The following is a 19,937-nucleotide window of genomic DNA, read 5'->3' as shown; positions in this document are numbered from 1 at the left end:
TATTTTTTTTCAAAAAACGTATATATACGGTTTTGGCACTCCGTGTAAGTATTGCAAAAAACGTATATATACGGTTTTGGCACCCAATGTGTTAAAGATCTAGTGTAAAGTATTTTGGTAATTTAAAAGAAACCCACATTGATTATAATATTAATACATACAATTTATGTAGCACTTTTCTCGCTTTACAAAACGAAACAAACAAAAATTACCTTTAGTCACAATGCAAATATTTCCTTTATTACAAATTACTATTCAAATGATTCCTATATGAATACAGCTGTTAATATTGATGTGTGCTATTATAGTATTGTTTATTTTTCCTGTGTATGTGTGTGTATCCAGACCTGGACTCGTCCACAGAGGACCCGGTGTCTCCGAAGAGGAAAAGCAGACGGCGATCCAGCTGCAGTTCTGAACCCAACACGCCTAAGAGTGCCGCCAAGTGTGAGGGAGACATCTTCACCTTCGACAGACCAGGTGACAAAAAAAACACTGTGTTGTAAACGTGTGCACGAGCCGCCTGGATGTGCAGCTATTTCACCTGCAATGTCTATCTTTGACAAATCATCCCAAAATTAGAATTGTAACATTTTACCATCTCGTCAACAGTGGAGATGGCAAATGATGTAAACGTGGGTGTGTGTGGGTAGCAGGGCTTTGCTGTGAAAGTGTCCATGCTCTCTTCTCTTTTTAAAGGTCCCTCAAGGCAATTTTACGCCTTGTTTTTCTCTGTTTTTACAAAACCATGTATGGTTGAATGGTGGTACGTCTAGGTCAATTCTCACCAAGCCAATGTAAATGTTAACTAGTTGTACGAACTCTTGTTTTATTGTTGTATTGTTTTATTGGATCTTGTTTAGTCACTTATACACTTATTTGTTTTAGCTCTTGCTCATTTGTTTTTGCTAGTTTGTCTCATCTGTTTAACCCATTGAGACCTGAAGTCGATTCTACATGTCTCCTAAAAAACGTATGTTTCTATATCAGTGGTGCTCAATCTTTTTCATGTCAAGGACCCCCAAAATTATATGTATTTGGCCGCGGACCCCCATCAAAATATTTTGTTCTAGGGACCCCCAGAGGCAAAGATTTGAGTTAAAAATGTTCGCTTTAAAAATACATATATTCAAAGATTTGCACACATTTTCACAAATTTTCAAAAATAGCAGATCTACAAGCACATAGCGCGGCACTCGGTGCCGCGCTATGAGCTTGTAGATCTGCTATTTTTGAATAGCCCAAAGTGTAAAATAATGCTTTTTAGCTCAAATCTAAAAATGACACAGTTCCAGGTATGGAACTTAATGGGTTAAGAAAGTAGATAGCTGATATATTGCACTTTTACCTTAGAGCTAGGTATACTCTTGGCTGCTTGTTTTTGCAGAAAATGCGCTTTAGACTTCTGATCATTTGTAGTTTCGTTCCCGACCTATGTTGAATGCACTTATTGTAAGTCGCTTTGGATAAAAGCGTCTGCTAAATGACTGTAATGTAATGTAATGTAACGGGAAAATGAAAGCGGGCATAGTGACGACATCTCGGAACATAGTTTACCTTCACCTATAAAGATGGAATCAAATCCAAATCATATAGTCGCTGTCAGGTGGAAACCTCATTATGTCCAAAAGTGTCAAATTAAAAGTTTCAAAAGTAGCAACGAACAAAAAGTTAAAATATGGAGATCAGAGGTTTCTGCCTGACAGCAAGGATGTGTCACTTTTATCCTAATGCCCTTTCAAGAAGTGCACTTAAGCACTTTTTCACCACCTGATTTACACTTTGTTGTACGACTGCATCGTGGTAATTGACATCCAGTGTCAATTACAGACTCTGGAAAAAACGTAAACGGGTGAAAAATGCTAAAAGATACTGTAAGGGGGGCTCTTAAATATCAAGGGTTTGCATCAGGCTCTAGATCCGTCCCCATACTGTAGTGTACTGTTTATCTCTTCACAGTTCTATATAGTAAATCAGAACTGGCCCACAATGCTATTAGGAGATAACCCTGTGATGCTGTGTGTTCTCTAGGCACAGATGGAGAGGACATACTGGGAGAACTGGAGTTCGACAAGGTCCCCTACTCCTCCCTGAGACGAACCCTGGACCAGAGGAGAGCTCTGGTCATGCAGCTGTTTCAAGAACATGGCTTCTTCCCATCAGGTTACTGTCATGCACACATGCACGTGTACTCACACACACACACACAAATTGCTTTTTCTAAAGTGAGACTTGTATTTTCTTAGATTTGCGCGCATACAGACACATTTTTAATCATGCAGTAAAAATATACTATTATAAATTGTTGTTTATTCTCTAAATAAAAACGTCTTAGTTGACATCTTCTCATAATGAAGGCGATGGTATCACTTGGTTCAAGAAGTGGTGCCCTGGGCTTGGCCCTGCACTCTTAACAAAATAATAGGCAGTGTAGTGTTCATCTATGGGCTGCCAGTGAGGAATAATGTCCCTATCGCTGCACTAGCGACCCCTGCTGGTTGGTGGGGGTGCTGTTCAGTGAGGAGGGAGACAGCATGACCCTTTTCTCTCCGGGTGAAACTCCTTGCTGTCAGAAAGAAGATAAGTGGCTGGTGACTCTGTGTTTGTCGGAGGAGGCACATGGTACTCTACCCCTTTCCCAGACCAGCAGTAGGGTGGTTGGAAGTGACGAGGTCCCACGGTACACTGTGCCAATTGAAAACTACTGAATTCGGGAGAAAATGGGGGGAAAACACACAAATAAATGTTAGTTAATTACAAATCTCCTAAGATGGTGTTATGGAAAAGACCTGAAGGGTCTCAGCAATTGTCTGAGAGTAAGGTTTAAGCGAAGTACCCTAAACACAAGCTAACTCGGCTCCTGTTTAGCTGAATAGCTTCAAGATATTGGACTGCAGTCACAAGAAGTTTTATGTCAGGCAGAGAGAAACAGTTTAAAATCGAAGCCAAGTAAAACTTTTCCCATAGCAGTGGTTTTTCCACTTCGTTTAATTTGGTCGCAAAAGTTGTAATTTGCACAAGACAATACGGTCCACAAAGCAACACATCTAGACCGGGAAATGCCATTTACTTTTATGACTATATTACATTGACCTCCAGTGTTTTAACGCTATGGCAATGTTTGATGCTGTGCTTGTAGATCTGCTATTTTCACCAAACGTCCGCCCTAGGATGGGGCACCCTGGGCAAGACCTGGGATGTTGGTTGTCTAGGAAGTTGACAACCGGAAATGGTTGAATTTGGCGGAAGTACCGCCCAAGGAAATGACGTTGATGCTTTACAAATCTGTTAGCATTTTCCGTGAATGAAACAAGTGTTGTGATTGGTCAAAAAATATTGTTTCCGGGGGAAACGGAAATCCTGTCCACTCAGGACTTCCTAGACACTCGCTGCTTTAGGTCGTGACCAGGCTCTTCTTTTCGCAGATGAGTGAGGCTGGGACCAAGGTTATGGATGGGGACACTAGAGTTCAAGTGGTTAATTTGCCCATAATAGGAATGCCAGAGTTAATGTGGTTAAGATGGAAGTTGTTTTGTTTTTAATGTGGTTAAGATGGAAGTTGTTTTGTTTTTAGTGTGTCCAGATCCTACAGTGTCATGTATTTTTTATTCCTAACTCCCCTCTCGTCCTGCAGCCCAGGCCACGGCCGCCTTCCAGACGCGCTACTCGGACATCTTCCCCACCAAGGTGTGTCTGCAGCTGAAGATCAGGGAGGTGCGGCAGAAGATCATGCAGACGGCCGCGCCCTCCGAGATCGCCGCCGCCGGGGGGATGGTGGGAGGGGACCTCCTTCTCTCCCTCCCCGGGCCCTCAGGGACCCAGATGGGAGACGGAGGAGGAGGATCCAGAGGCGTGGGGGGAGAAGGAGGAGGGGAGCCGCCGGGGAGCGAAGAAGCCGAGGGAGAAGGGAGTCCAGAAGACATGCGGGAATCACAGGAGTCCTCTAGATGAGGGGAAAAAACCTGACCGATTTTAGATTGTGTTGGAAGTGGCACATACTGTACTCCGCACACCCCCCTCCTCTCTCCTCTATGCCACTCCCACTCTTTTAACCCTCTCCTCTTGGGTTCAGACACGTTGCGTTTATTTTCCATCCCAAGCAGCCGACTTCAGAGAACGGAGAACGGAGAGAGACGTTGAAAAAGGAGTGAGCCATGTTGAAGAGGAAGTATGTGATGCAACATACGGGGCATTGATGTGTTTTGTTATTCAATAAGTTGAATTCCAGTCATACCAAAAAAAAAGGACACGTGAAATGCCAGTGGCACAGAAAACTCATTTTACATCAACATACACACACATTTGAAAATACGCGCACATACACACACGCACACACACACAGTGACACACACACACACACACACACACACACACACACACACACACACACACACACACACACACACACACACACACACACAGTAACACACACACACACACACACACACACACAGTGACACAGACTGCAGACTCAAATCCCCAAACTTGAATTAGAACCCTGTATTAGTGACCTTGTACAAGGCTTCCGTTTTGATGCCAGTTTGAACTAATTGACTGTTCCGTTCACCTTGCCCGCGAGGAGCAGGAATCTCATATTTTAGACCCAAGAGACTCTGGCATATAAATTCCATTGTGAGACAGTGGGAAAAGTCATTTTTAGAGCTCTCTCATTAACCATTGATGGTTGTGTTTTTTTTTTGGTCATTTGTTTTTATTTTATACTAGTAGGATTTTAGGAATAAATTCAATGAAGTGTCTTTGTTTTGAGAGGAAACAGCCTGTCATCATCGGCTGGTATTCGTTCTTTGGGGGCTGGGCCCTCTGCGGCAGGAAAGACATGATTTGACCTGAACTGGCGGAGACGGATCGACATAGAGATCCATTTATTGGTTCCCCCCCCTTTCTCTCCGTTTGAATCGTTTGAAACGATGACCTTTTGGGGGGGAGGAGGTCTTGTAACGACTGAATGACAGACTGAAAGACAAACCTGCAACAAAAAGACTTTGAAGTGAACGTCGTTTTTTTTTTTGGCAGTGCCATCATTCCTGCAAATATATATGGAACAAAATATATGAATATATATTATATCTTATCCATCTGGCCAAGACCTCTACTTCCCATGATTGGCCTGAAAGCAGATGCCAGTAGGTAGGAAACCCCCCAGGCATTCCTGTGCCTCTCATTCGCTTAGCCATGAAGGAAGAGGAGGCAGGGGGCAGAGAGTCGGAAAACAGGCACATCCTGAGCTCCTGATTGGACTGAATCTTTTTTTCTTAACTGGCCTCAACCACACGTTGGTTCACCAGGGTTTGTGTCATGAAAGCAGTGGAAGCCAAGGTCGACGGGGCCGCCACCACGGGCCCTTTGTTGCCAAGCAGTTTTATTATTAACTTTGTTTTTGTTTTTTTAAAGAGAACAAATTTGATTGTTTTTTATCAAGCATTGCATTTGCATTACTCTCTCTCCAGTTCATGATGTTTTACTGTATTATTCCAACTATATTTACTCCTTTTTGTCTTTGTCCATCATAGTGCACCCTGGTCCCTGGATGCTGGTATTCTCTGCCAGCTAACTTTATTATTCCTGGTAGTTTTGTTTTTATTATTGTGGAGGCAGGTCCCGTCTCCTCCTACTCTAGTGAATCCTTCACCTCTGCAAGGACCTGTGGTGCACTTTTCTTTTTTTTTTATACATCGTAATTCATCAATTTAAATGAGGAAAACGGGGACCTTTTTTTATTCATTCAGCAGTAATAAGCAGTATGTTTCACTAGAACCACCTTGTATTCCAAACCCCAAACACACACACACATCCTGCTATTTTAGCTCACTCCCCTTGTACTAAGTTTGATCCTTAGACTCGCTACGTGTTTGTCCTCCCCGACTCCCTCTTTTCCTTCCCTCCCTCCTCCCTTTGTCACTTTATTGCTCTCTCTCTCTCCGCACCTCCTTTTTATTGTTTTTTTTCTTGTGCGTGCGGAGAGAAAAAACCTGAGGGGGGAGGGCGTTAATCACAAAGAGAAAACCGGGTTGGATCTAATATTGGTTGTGTCTTTGTGCAAGACTTGGTTGTGTTGTACATATTTACTGTAGAGTCAATAGACTCGCTATATTATTAAGGAAAAAAAAAGTGTAATTGAGCTTAAGTTGACTTTTAAAGACACCCGTTACCGAAGGTAAAATACACACACAGTACACATGAAGTGGGAGGGGGGGAACCTACAGTAATAAATATGGATATTAACGTTTTTGTGTTATACTCCTTGTTTTGCTGTTACAGTACGCAAGAGAGGACTTTATATCAATAATTTAAGTTTGTATCTGTATCTTTCAGTATACAAATAAAACTAGGTGTTCAATTAAATGCTCATCTTGTTGCTATCATCACTGGTGATCGACAACTGATTCTCCATTGGTCAAGTTGAAAATGGACAAACCTGTCATGACTTAGTGCCATACATATTCATTCACCGGTCAAAACAGACTAGCTAGCACATAATATTTGTATTTTTACACAGAACAGATTAGGTAGTTGACAGTGAAGAAATGCCAAAACGGGATTAAAGGTAGGGTTAGAGATCATTTCTTTGTTAAAATGAGCCTTAACCCATTAAGACCTGAAGCCGATTCTACAAATGTCTTCTAAATCCCAACAGTATTCTGAAAAAAAACGTATGTTTCTATATCAGTGGTGCTCAAACTTTTTCATGTCAAGGACCCCCAAAATGATATGTATTTGGCCGCTGACCCCCATCTCAAAATATTTTGTTCCAGGGACCCCCAGAAGCAAAGAATAGAGTTAAAAATGTTTGCTTTAAACAATATATATATATTCAAAGATTTGCACACATTTTCACGATTAAAAAAAAAATAGCAGATCTACAAGCTCGTAGCGCGGCACTCGGTGCCACGCTATGAGCTTGTAGATCTGCTATTTTTGAATAGCCAAAGTGTAAAATAATGATTTTTTTTTTGCTCAAATGAAAAAGTGAGACAGTTAAATAGCTCTATATTCTGATAGTACTTGTTGCTATAGAGTTCAGTTCAGTAACAAAAGTCTCCCTAGCTCTTTAGCAAATTGGAATACCAATTTTATCCGATCAGGAGATGGTACTCTCAGAGGATACAAGTCAGTTAAACAAGTGAAATGGGAAGTGATTACACAAAGAAATTGGAACTGGAATACTTTAAAATTTAAGATGATAAATGGGTACTCTCCTTATTGGCTTAAATTTGCAACCTGAAAATGTATTTTCTGAGAGACAGGGAGACCGTTACTGAACAAACACTCTATAGCATTGATTACTGCAAGAATAATGCTTTAACCTTTCAATGAAGAAAAATACCACCTTACCTTTAAAGCCTAATTTATCATTTGTTGTATGATGGTACTGTCATACAACAAATGGCCAAGATCTCGACGGGTAACAAAGTATCAATTCGGAGTAGTTGTTTATCTGCAAGGTAAGTGGCCTGGTAACTCGTGGAATTCCGAAGTGTATATACTTTAATTTAGCCTCATAACTGATATCCATGCCTATCACACTAGTCCTCAAACAAGATGGCAATGATCTTATTGCATTACCTTACTGCTGGCAATGTGATTTTAATGCATCTGCAATTTACAGAAAGCACGTCAAATGATCCTACCCACTTCATGACAACCAGTTGTATAAATATACTTCTGAATAGCTCAGGTATTGGCTTGTGTATCGGTAAATAACTTGGGCTTCTGACTGAAGGATTTACATTGGCAATAAAAGCTGATACAGGATCATGGAAAACATTTATTGGTTTTATTTATTTACAACATATTACATGATGCAACGCATCGACAATATAGTAAACAATTTGATCAAATGTAAAAAGAAAATCACATCCATTTGACAAATTCAACATCATTCATCATACACAGCACAAATTACCTTGACCTGTGGCCCAGCCAAAGGCCCCCCAACTGTTAACATGTCTGTGGAACACTGTCAAACCGAGAATTCTCCTTCGACTACGTCTGAGTCAAACCTGATTCATACCTAGTTGCAAGACAGTGTTGCGCACCGATAATAGCCAACCTACAGACTCAACACGTCGCGGCACCATGCATTGTGAGCTTGTAGATCTGCCATTTCCCGTGCGCGACAGAATGAGCAACCAAAGTATAAATCAAGCATCAGGCATCCACAATGCAGACTCATTGTCATGCAGACCTCCATTCCCTCGAGGCGGTGAGTGGACTTGGAACAACTGCCTGATAATGCCCGTCTGACACAAAACGGAATTTGGCCATTCTAAATTAGATAAGGTCACTGTGTATAATCTGAACAAACACCGTTTGGTATTTCAAATTACTTCTGAATCGAACCACTTTCCTTCGAGCAGCTCATAAAAGAGCTTCCCACAGGACGACGCTAAAAAGCAGTTAATTGCCTGAGTAGTGACGCTGAGAAAAATAACTTAAGAGCTTTCATCTCCCGGGTACTGTTAACGTGGACAGCACGTCAGTTTATAATGCATTTTGTAAAATCTATACCCTTGTCACGCACAGGAACTATAGTGCTCTATTCCTTGGGTCGGGCAGTGTGGTGGTCCACCCAATTTTGTAACATGAATCGGTACAGTTCCTCTCAGGATGGTGGCCTGGTATTCCAATCCTCATGTACCACGTGTCCTCCTGTCCTCACCTTGCTCGCTTATTGTCACCTGTCCAGTGGATATTGGATAAATGTGCATAAGGGCGTAATGCTTTTTGTTGCCTGTACTTCGATCGGTACTGTTATGTTCAGACTGTTCGGTCACACTTCCAAGATGGTTTAACCCATTAAGACCTGGAACGCATCTGTCACTTTAGATTTCTTTGGCTATTCAAAAATAGCAGATATACAAGCTCATAGCGCGGCACCGAGTGCCGTGCTATGAGCTTGTAGATCTGCTATTTTTGAAAAATCTTGAAAACTTTTTTTTCGTTTTTTTTTTTCAAAAAACTGTTAGGATTTAGAAAACATTTTTAAGAATCGCCTCAGGTCTTAATGGGTTAAGTGGGGTTCCGTGGCCTAATAAATATCAAACTGGGGGGTCGTTGAAATGAAAAAGGTTCCTCCCTATATTGCCCTCTCTCTCAGAGGAGCTGCATTCCCGCCACAGCCTCCATGGCGAGGCCATTCTCCAGCGCTGTGTGGTAGATCTCCAGGGCCTGTTCCAGGGGCAGGGCCCCGCCCTCGCTGGTCTCGATGATGGCGATGGTCTCTCCGAACTCGTTACACATGATGGTGGGCGTGCCCTGGGTCTGGAGAGGGAAGAAGAGGCGGAGACACGTTGGCTTGGTGATGAGGAATAAGTCATATTTATGTACTGTATATATGGGGGTCATATGGGAGGTCAAGGGTTTTTTCAAGGTAGATCTTTAATCTTTAAAGGAACCTTCCAACCCCTTGAGATTAACCACATCCTATTCTGGGGGGCGAACATTCAGCGAAAACAGCCGACCTATAGATCAGCTATTTTTGCCAAAGGGATTTGTGTAGAAGGAAAAAAGGAGGAGGCCTAGTATAGACTCCTGGGGGACTCCAGTCAATGAAGTAGGGTTTAAGAGTAGGGTGTCTGCATTCGCTTATTTCAGTCCACCAAATAAACCAATGTTTGGTTACTAGTGTGGCCACAGTGGCAATAATAGTGTTACTGTATGTTCTACAGACCTGTGCCGCTATGCAAAACTATTGTGCCAACCAAATGAGTTAGTGAGCGATCGTAGAAATAGACAATCTACAAGCTCAACATGTCGCAAATGTGATGCATTATGAGCGTTGACTTAAAAGAATATAAAAGCGAAATTTCACATTTCCCCCACTAAATGTATTATTTATTAAACAATTATCGATTATTTATCATATTCAATTCAATGGATTCGTTTAAATAACCATCTATTGTTGACAGGTATAAATGAACTGACATGACAATTACAAATAAGTAATAAATCGTCTGTCGGGTGGAAACCTTGTATGTCAAACTGTTCAGCATTCAAATTAGCAGCAAAAGTAGCAGTAGTAGCTTGTGAATCTGCTACTTTTGATGCTTTTGTGTGACGCTGTAGTGTGATCAAGGAGGGCGTTAATTTAGAGGAAAAAACCCCACAAAAGGTTAGAATATGGAGATAAGAGGTTTCTGCCTGACGGCAACAAAATAATAATAATAATCCAATCTGACCTGTGGCAGACTGGTGGTCTGGATGTGGATGAGTTGAGGCTGCCCATTGGCCAGCTCCACGGCCGAGGCGTCCACCAGTGCCACGGCGGAGTTGGTCTCCCTGGCGGCGGCCTCCTCGTCCCGCCTCTGTTGCCGGGCGTGGGTCTTCTTGTGGTTCCGCAGGTTGGAGAAGGTCTTGAAGGCCTTCCCGCACTGAGGACACACGTGCGGCCGCTCGCCGGTGTGCGTGCGCCTGTGCTCGGCCAGGTGCATGCTCTGGATGAAGCCCTTGCCGCACACCTCGCAGCGGAACGGACGCTCGCCCGAGTGCGTGCGCAGGTGCTCCCGCAGGTGCGTGTTCTGGCGGAAGCGCTTGCCGCACACCTGACAGGGGAAGGGCCGCTCTCCGGTGTGGACCCTCTGATGGAGCGCCAACCCGGAGGCAGAGACGAACAGCTTCCCGCAGACGGGGCATTGGTGGGCTTTGGGCCTCTTGCCCGAAGTGCTGCCCCGGGGCCGTCCGGGGCCCACGGCAAAGTGGCTCAGCCGGTGGAGCCGCAGGTTGGCCACGGAGTTGAGCTTCTTCCCGCAGATGTTGCAGTCTAACCCTCCTCCCCGCGACAAAGCGGCTCCCGAAGCCCCCGGCTCTCCCTCTCCGGCGGCCGAGGTAGAAGGCTCCGAGGCGGAGGAGGGCGCGCCCGCCTCTCCGCCCGCACCGACCTGCACCAGGGCGGTGTGCAGCTCCAGACAGTGGTTCTCCCTCTGCCTCCGGGTCAGGAAGCCGGCGTCACAGTGCGAGCAGGGGAAGGGGGCCGGGGCCCCCGGGTGCTGGGTGTAGCGGTGAGCGGCCAGCTTGGCGGGCCAGCGGAAGGCGGCGGGGCAGTCGGGGCAGGACAGCTTGGCGGCGTTAGAGTGCAGGAGGCCGTGCTGACGCAGGTTGGACGACTGGGAGAACGTGCGGTCGCAGACGTCGCAGTGGTACGGCCGCACGCCCGAGTGCGTGAGGTTGTGCCGCATCAGGTTGGCGAGCGACGAGAACGTCTTGCCGCAGTCGGCGCACTGGAAGGGCCTCTCGCCCGTGTGGGTGCGCAGGTGGTTGCGCACGTGGATCTGCTTCTTGAAGGACTTGCCGCAGACGCCGCAGAGGAAGCCGCGCTCGGCGGCGGCGTGCGTCTTTCGCCGGTGGTGAAGCAGCTGGAGGTGGGAAGGGAAGGACTTGGTGCAGGAACGACAGGGGAAAGCGGCACCCTTGTTGTTGTCGGGAGGAGGGAGCCCAGCCGGAGCGGCCCCCGCCGGATCGGAGGAGACGGAAGAAGAAGCCTCTGCCGCACTGCCATCCTCCAGGGAGGCAGACTTCACAGCTACGTCCGTCTCAGAGGTCTCCTCCTCCACCTGTAGGGGGACACTGTCAGCTGCTGAGGATGGTGTAGCCGTAGCCATATCCTTGCTGTTGCTCTTCTCCTCCTCCTCACCCTCATCAGATCCTTTTTGGGAGCTGCTGTGGGCCGTGTCCTCCTCCTCTCCCATGTTCTCCATCTCCACGTCGGTGAGAGGAGCCAGCAGGGTGCTCGTGGCCTCCTGCTGTTGGGCGGGGCTGGCCTCCCTCCTCTCCCTGGCTCTCAGGAGGATGGCCAGGGTAGATGGAGATGCTTTACTGGAGGGGGCAGGGACCTGTGATGGAGGATCAGCAGACAGTATATCTCAAACCACCAAGTTTTCAGGCATTTAACCCAGCGAGTGCAACCACAGCATTAAGCTGTGTCTGTCACACCACCTCCTAGACTGACTGTAAATACAAGACATTCAGCTGTAGATTAACCCATTAAGACCTGAGGCCATTCTTTAAAAAAAATCTAAATCATAACAGTTTTTGGGAAGAAAAATCAAAAACATTGTTTTTCAAGATTTTTTCAAAAATAGCAGATCTACAAGCTCATAGCGCGGCACTCGGTGCCGCGCTATGAGCTTGTATATCTGCTATTTTTTAATAGCCAAAGACATCTAAAGTGACACAGATGCGTTCTAGGTATCAATGGGTTAACCACTTTCAACCTGGACGTCCCTATTTGGAGCATGTCATTACTTGTAGGTGAACATTTTCCACAATCAAAAGAAAATAGCAAAAATGTATGTACAAGCTCACAACGCATCGTGAGCTTGTAGAACGGCTATTTTCACTGTACGAGACCGCCTCCGTACAACGAAATATGAAACGGGGCTTAAGTGGTTAGGCTTCAGTTCGCAGATTGCTCAAATTACAAAACAACTTGTGGTAATAAATTAGCCTCCCCCGCTATAAATGTTGGGACATTCTAAATGCTCTAAATGACCTTAAAAAGGGACAGTCCGCAAAAGAAACCATTAAGTGTTTAACGACTTAGCACTGGACTTAGCACTGGATCACACTTAATACGTGGAGTGCCTGACCCTAGGGTGGAAGCCAACCTCATTTCAAATGAGAATGTCGACCACGCAGTAAATTTGCAACACAGACCTTGCATACATCCAATTTTGTCTCCATTAACGTGATAGCCGTTTAAACCCATTAAGACCTGGAACTGTGTCATTTTTAGATTTTGAGCTAAAAAAGCATTATTCTACACTTTGGGCTATTCAAAAATAGCAGATATACAAGCTCGTAGCGCGGCACCGCTAAATCGTGAAAATGTGTGCAAATCTTTGAATATTTATATTTTTAAAGCGAACATTTTTAACTAAAATCTTTGCTTTTGGGGGGTCCCTGGAACAAGATATTTTGATGGGAGTCCGCGGCCAAATACATATCATTTTGGGGGTCCTTGACATGAAAAAGATTGAGCACCACTGATATAGAAACATATGTTTTTCATAATACTGTTGAGATTTAGGAGACATGTAGAATCGGCTTCAGGTCTCAATGGGTTAAACCACATGCGCTTTTTACCCCGTTCTTTTGTTAGATATAAATAAATCTTTCATAATGAGAGTATATCATCATTTAGTCCATCAAAGTTGCAATTACAGCTGCTTGGAGCCTTGCTTACAACTTAATGCATAGTTGTGAAGTAGCAGCGTCCATGTACTGTATGACGGATGAAGTGTGATCCCGGCATAAAGAACAGAAAAGTCCATTTTGAAGCTACTGTACTGACAAGCCTGATGGGGAGGGTATGGGCTTATTCTGCTACCATGGAGACGGGGACGGTGGCGCCGCTCGTGCGGTCGAGGTGTGTGCGCCGGTGGTACAGGAACTTGGTCATGTTGGTGAACGTTTTGTTGCAGAACTGACACTTATGCAGGGGGTCCGCCATGTGGGACTTCCTGTGAGGGAATGAAACAAAGACAAGCCCAGGAATTAGAGACAAATGGAAGACATGAAGGATTAATGCCGTTAAGCTACTGTAAATAATGACAACATTTTGCTTTGCAATGAGCTAATATACGTACAGGTTCATTAATGCCTTTGAAGGTAATTAACTGCCCAAAAATTGCACTTTCAAAATCACAAATTCACGTTTTAGAGCACATTATTACACAATAGGAGGAGTTGCAATAATTACTTACACAGTACTAATGTGTCTAAAATTATTATAATGTATTAAAAGACCTGGAACGCATCTGTGTCACTTTAGATTTCTTTGGCTATTCAAAAATAGCAGATATACAAGTTCATAGTATGAACTTGTAGATCTGCTATTTTTGAAAAATCTTGAAACTTTTTTTTTCAAAAAACTGTTAGGATTTAGAAAACATTTTTAAGAATCGCCTCAGGTCTTAATGGGTTAATAAGAATGGTTTAAATAACCTACAAAACGAGGAAGATTACAGGAAAAAAGAACAACATTTTGGACTAGGATTTCTACAGGTCAGTGCTGTTAGTGGACCTTCCCTCCTACCTGTGCGTGATGAGGGTCATCTCCGTGGTGAACCCGTGACCGCAGTCCACACACAGGTACCTGGCCACGCCCGAGTGCGTGCGCATGTGGGTCTGCAGCGTGGTGGCCTTCTTGAACATCTTGGCACACTCGGGGCACTCGTGCGTGCCCTGCTCGTGCACGCGCTTGTGCGCCGCCAGTCGATTGACGGAGGTGAAGGTGCGCTTGCAGATGTCACACTGCTGCCTCTTGGCCCACGCCTTCTTCTCCTCCGCCTGCTTCGGCCTCAGCTCCTCGGTGGTGGTCTTATCCGCCGCGTCCTCCCTCCCCCCCCCTCGCTCCTCCTCGTAACCCGTCATTACCCCCGCCGCGTCCCCGCTCTCCTTGTCCTGACCCAGAAAGTGCACCCCCTGGTGCTGGAGGAAGTCCTCTGGGGTTTGGAAGAGGAGCAGGCACTCAGAGCACTCGTACGGGTGGATGACCACCACCTCTGTCTGCTGCTGCTGCTGCTGTGGTTGTTGTTGGTGTTGTTGGTGTTGGTGCAGTTTCATTTCCTGGCCACCAGGGGCCAGTCTCAGCTCCACCCTCTGGAGGCCGTTCTCCAGCTTTGCCGTGGAGCCGAGTAGAGCGGGCATCAGCTTGGCGTGTTGCAGCCTGGGCGTGGTGGAGCTGTCTGCCAGGGCCTGGGCCGTGAGGATCTGCAGGTGCATGGTGGCTGAGCCGGGGCTGGCAGACACCGGAGGGAGCAGGGTGGAACGAGGAGGTTTGGCAGCGAGCTTGGGGACAGTCTGACGCTTCCTCTGCTGTTGTTGTTGTTGTTGTTGTTGTTGTTGTTGTTTAAGTCTCTGCTGCTGCTGCTGTCGTTGCTGCTGCTGCTGGGCCAGGACCTGGGATAGAAAGCAAGGAGGATACAAAAGGATATGTTATGGTTCTGAAAGCTCTAAACTCTCTTTATTCCATACATTTCTGCCCTCCATTCCCCTGAAATGAGGTGTGTGCACACTATCACCAAGTACCTGTGCCAAGATCTCCCCTGCCTGCTGTTCACTCAAGATGTAGTTCTGCACACTGTTCAGAGGGGTGATGGTGCCATCGGGCTGGAGCACATATTCCTGTTATGACAGAGGAATATGTGGTTTACATGTAATCCTGAAATGAACTCGCATCAATCAACCAAAAACATCTACGGGAAGAAAAGAAACAATCATACATTGACTGATGATCTGTTCCCATATCCCTGTAAGGGCATAATGACTGGCTAATGGAGCACACTCCAAAAATCTTAATGCAAATTATTCAATGCAAAGTGTGATGCTACCATTTTTATGTCTTTTATATGATCTATGTTGCAAACAACACCTTAATCCAGGTTTTTGATTTCTCAACTACAGTAAAGGAACATTTCACCATGTGTAGATTCAATCTCATTAAAAAATACCTTTTTAATCAGAAGAACTAATTGATGTTGATTCCCTTTGGCTATTTTGGAGGGGCAATATAAAAATACAACTAAACAGTTCCATCTGCATCGATTACCATAGCAACAAAGGACACTTTGAAGGGTCAGGCCTATCCCATACCGTGGTCTCTGTGCTGCTGTGTGTGCTGCTGCGGCTGTGTGTCTGCCTGTGCTCCAGCCACACATCAGGAGAGTCAAACAGAGCCAGGCAGTCCAGACACTGGTACTGAACCGGTCCCGTCTCTGAACCAGCTCCCCCCTCCGTCTCCAGGACCTCACACAGCTCTGGAGGAAAACCATGGAATACAAAGTAATCGGTAGAATTACTGCTGAGAAAATCATTGATAGTTGCAGCCCAACTGCAAGCAGATCCAAGACTCTTCTCCCTCCTTGCTGTCAAGCTGTAGCATTTATGTCTTATATTTTGTTATTTGATTCACATTTGTTATGTGTATAATCTAGATAGATGTTTGTGTACAAATGCTAAGTAGGTTATCTAGACTATCATCTAGGTCATCATCTGTCTAGATAGACATCTGTCTAGATGTCTATCTAGATAGATGTCTATCTGCTAGCATAGTTACTAAATAGTAGGGGCGGCCATAGCTGAATGGTTAGTGAGCCCGCCTAGGGAGCCAGAGGCCCTGGTTGCCCCAGGTTCGATTCCAGGCCATGTCAGCATATGTGTCGATGAAATAAAATTTGTCCCTGAGCAAGACTCTTAACCCCTAATTGCTCACAGGTTCTCATTGGAAACAACAAGACCGCAAGGACTTTCATGAAAAGGAATTATCCTTTTATCCTTTTACATAGCACTGTAATTACCTCAACGCTAAACACTTTTTCCTGTTATTTGACTAGGGTTATTGCTGCTTACTCTTAGCTTGCACTTTGTAAGTGCTCTGGCTGCTAAATGCCTAAATTGTAAATTATGAGTAATGAAATTAGGAATAAGATTTTTAAGAAACACAAACCTCACCTCAAATTCTCAAAATACTAAATTATGTCTTAGAGGAGAGATAAGCAATTCGCCTACCCCAGTATTTCAATGTGTCCTTCAAAAGTTTACACTGTGTGAATAGGAGCTTGAACTTGAACAGATCGTAAAAAAAGCAGCAGCTAGCATACAGAATTTAACATTGCGGTTATTATAATAGTGTACAAATAGCAAGAGTAAGTGTCTTGCTCAGGGGCACCTTGACACATTGCCTGGACCGGGAATCTAACCTGGGACCTTCTGTTTCCCAGGCGGCCTCTCTACCCATTCAGCTCCCACACTAATTTTAAACACACATGTACACACACATCCACCACATTATGTCACCTTGGTGTTCCACCTCCATCCCAGCCTCTCTCATATGCATCTCCTGGTGCTGCAGCAGCTCCTCTGGGTTCATCAGCAGGGCTCCACACTCCAGACACTGGTACTGCTGGCTCTCTCCTCCCATCTCCGACATGTCGTGGATGGTCACGGACTCCGCATCCCCTTCCACGCCGGTGTGGATCTGCTGGTGGACCAGGACATCTTCCAGCGTGTTGAAGAGCTGGTGGCACTCACTGCACATGTACTGATGCTCCACATACACACCCTCCGGGTCCTCTGTCTGCTCAGCCATGATGGCTGTGTTGTGATGATGTCTCTAATAGATCAACAGTTGTGTGTCATGCAACTTGCCGGTTAGACGTCAACCCCCGGTCTAACGCGTGTGTGAAAGAGCAAAATAGTTGATGCTGTGAATCCCAATCTCGTCTGCTACTTCATTTACATTCGGGTCAGTATAACGTTGTGGTTAAGGACACAACAATTAAAAAAAGAGCTTATTCCATATGGTTACCATTACTTGGTCATACAGCTTATTATCAGTCAGTGTTTAGCAAAGGGTGGGGCGGGCGTGGGCACTAGAAAGACCATCATACATACAATCGTCGTCATAGTGGTTTTCAAGTACATTTCATCTTGTACAAAAAGAAATGTCTCACTTATGGTTTCACAGAAAACGTCGGCACAACAATAACAGCCCGGCGTGCAAACTAACGAACGCTTTTAAAATAAACGAGGCCTATTAATGTGTCAGTCGCAACCCGAGACCATGCGAGGATCATTCAATAACACTCGCACGTTACATTAATGTTTCATTTCGTGTCAGCTGGGTTATCCAGTATGTGATGGCGTATGGAGAGCTGTTGGCGGCGCTCCCCCCGACGCTGAAGAGCTGTTTCTCGGCACCGCGGTTTCCTGAGCTGGGAGCCCCGGTCCTGGGCGGTCGGTCGTCAGGCGGCGCTACACACTTTTCCCCGCAGGTCTCCCAGGCTTGCTGCTATACGACGGGCCCTTCTTCTCTTCCCTTCCTTCTACAGTTACTCTCGTTGGACAACAGTCCCTCGTGGGCTTAATGTCGCACTGCCTGCCGCGCAACGAGCCGCTTCTCTCGCCGACATGTTAACGTTGACCGCGGTCCAAAGAAATGCACAATTTAAAAGCCACAATTTGCAAACTTGCCTTTCAACGCGTGAAATACAACATTTACCGCGTTTGCCCGCCGGATAGTCTCTCCTTTCTTGTGACACTTTGGCCCGCCTCTGTCCAGTGTTGCCATGTCCGCTTATCATAAGCGACTTTGGTCTTGTTTTACTGTAAAGTTGCTTATCAATATTGGTAGTTGCTTATTTGGCCTTCTTGTGTAATATTGTTTAAATATGTTCATGCCCCCAAATTAATATGCATTTGCCCTTGGACCCCCATCTGAAAATATGTTGTGCCAGGGACCCCTAGCCGCAAGCAACTCTTAGATTCTATTTTTAATATCTTGAATCTAGAGTTGCAATACCAACCCTTGACAGCCCATACATCCAAACAGAAAATTCCTATCTGATTGTATTTAACAACGTTTTTAGGATTTTTAGGAAACAAAAACTTTAATGTTTAATGGGTTTAATGTCGTTTAATACAATCAGACATATGACTTTTCTGTTTGGATGTATGGGCTGTCAAGGGTTGGTATTGCAACTCTACCTGGTTGCTTATTTCTCTCACACAATCTGGCAACACTGCCTCTGTCTCTAGCCCTCTGCTTTTAGGGACATGTGATTGGCTGAATATATATGTCAATCATAAGTCATGCGCGTTTGTCATGGAACTTGTAGTTTTTTGGTCGAATGCCGGTGTGTAGTACAACGAAGTTTACAGCCTTCATTGATTATGATGCGTTCATTTGTTATTAATTATATTTCGTACACTTTGACAGTTATCTTTTAGATTCAGAAGCTGTCCGGTTATGTTTGTGAGTAACGGAATTTTGTCTCAGTGACGTCGGTGCATTTCACTGAAACAAAACAAATTAATCAAAAAAAAGCTTCATGCAGGAGCTGTATTATAACATTGCTGCTAGAGTAAAAAAAATATAAACTAAAAGACAGACACTGCGGTAGTTCAGCATTTCCATTGGTTAAATGACCTTGTTGCATGTTTTTTTTTACAGCACAGTGAGTCAACTCCGACTGCTAAAGCATTGGTTCAACTTCTCAAAGTGGGGTCCGGGGACCCCCAGGGGCCCTTGAGGGAGTTCCGGGGGGTCCCCAGCTAAATGATAGATTAGGCACCAAATGGACCCTAATGGGTCTGTAACTCTGAGACTGAGAAGAACCAAAACAAACTTGTAAGCCTACTTCTTGGTCTCAATCACAAAACCCATCTAACCCCTGCTAATTTTGCTAGGATTGGATGGCTTAGGGTTGAGGACAGAGTACAGCAACTTGCTATGGGCCCGGCCTGGTCTTCAAGATACACCACAACATTGGGATCCCCCTGTATTTGTCAAAATACTTCCAAAATGTTAATGAAGTCCATGATCATAACACCAGAGGCAGCTCCACAAATCATGTTCAACCCAGATTTGGCTCAACAAAGGGAATGAACTCGTTCTCATGCTATTCATCAAAAATGTGGAATGCCCTACCAAAAGGAGTAAAGGAGTGTAAAACCCTACTCACTTTCAAAACTGCCCTAAAGATACACCTTCAGGAGGCTGCAATTCAAAAATGGCCCCTGTCCAAGTCCTAACCTACCCCCCCCCCCCTCTCTTTCTTCTTTTGTACATATTTTTCGCTTTTCATACTAGTAACCTGTAAACTGATTGTATGACATTCTGTATAGTAGCGTGTATATCTGTCTATCTCTTATATGTCATCATGATTTGTGTGCATGGGGATCTCATCTTAAACAAGCATAGTGCTTAATGAGCTTTCCAGTTTAGTAGACCTTGTATTGTGAATTTGTACTTCCATGATGTACTGTTATGTACTGTCATGTACTGTTCTCATGTCTTACTAAATAAAGTACATCAATCAATCAATCAATTTGTACAATCTCAGAGTTAAATTTACATAGATTTTACAATAAGAATTGGGGTCCCAGAGATAGAAATGCCATTAAATGGGGGTCTGTAG

At 44.8% G+C, this 19,937-nt stretch overlaps 2 protein-coding genes across 2 annotated transcripts in view; one reads left to right on the top strand and one right to left on the bottom strand.

The window, feature by feature from the left end:
* cicb (capicua transcriptional repressor b) overlaps positions 1–6,380 on the top strand; it is a 69,771-nt gene extending 63,391 nt beyond the window's left edge. Inside the window, exons 19-21 of the mRNA XM_084053089.1 lie at positions 346–480; positions 2,032–2,163; positions 3,635–6,380. Of these exons, the coding sequence (XP_083909215.1) occupies positions 346–480; positions 2,032–2,163; positions 3,635–3,951 (584 nt within the window). The 3' untranslated portion in view covers positions 3,952–6,380. The remainder of the gene's footprint in view (positions 1–345; positions 481–2,031; positions 2,164–3,634) is intronic.
* Positions 6,381–7,773: 1,393 nt separating this feature from the next.
* On the bottom strand, positions 7,774–18,041 carry znf526 (zinc finger protein 526). The gene is made up of 7 exons (XM_084047896.1): positions 16,816–18,041; positions 15,613–15,776; positions 15,049–15,144; positions 14,054–14,919; positions 13,346–13,478; positions 10,200–11,849; positions 7,774–9,282 (listed from the first exon to the last, which is right to left on the bottom strand). Exons 1-7 carry the CDS (start codon positions 17,105–17,107, stop codon positions 9,115–9,117), a joined length of 3,369 nt encoding a protein of 1,122 aa, XP_083904022.1. The 5' UTR covers positions 17,108–18,041; the 3' UTR covers positions 7,774–9,114.
* Positions 18,042–19,937: the final 1,896 nt, after the last annotated feature.

Source organism: Gymnoscopelus microlampas (genome assembly GCF_963454915.1).
Source record: "Gymnoscopelus microlampas genome assembly, chromosome: 3".
NCBI lineage: Eukaryota > Metazoa > Chordata > Actinopteri > Myctophiformes > Myctophidae > Gymnoscopelus > Gymnoscopelus microlampas.
Note: the sequence above shows the minus strand (reverse complement) of the source record. Positions and strands in the feature narration are given on the sequence as shown.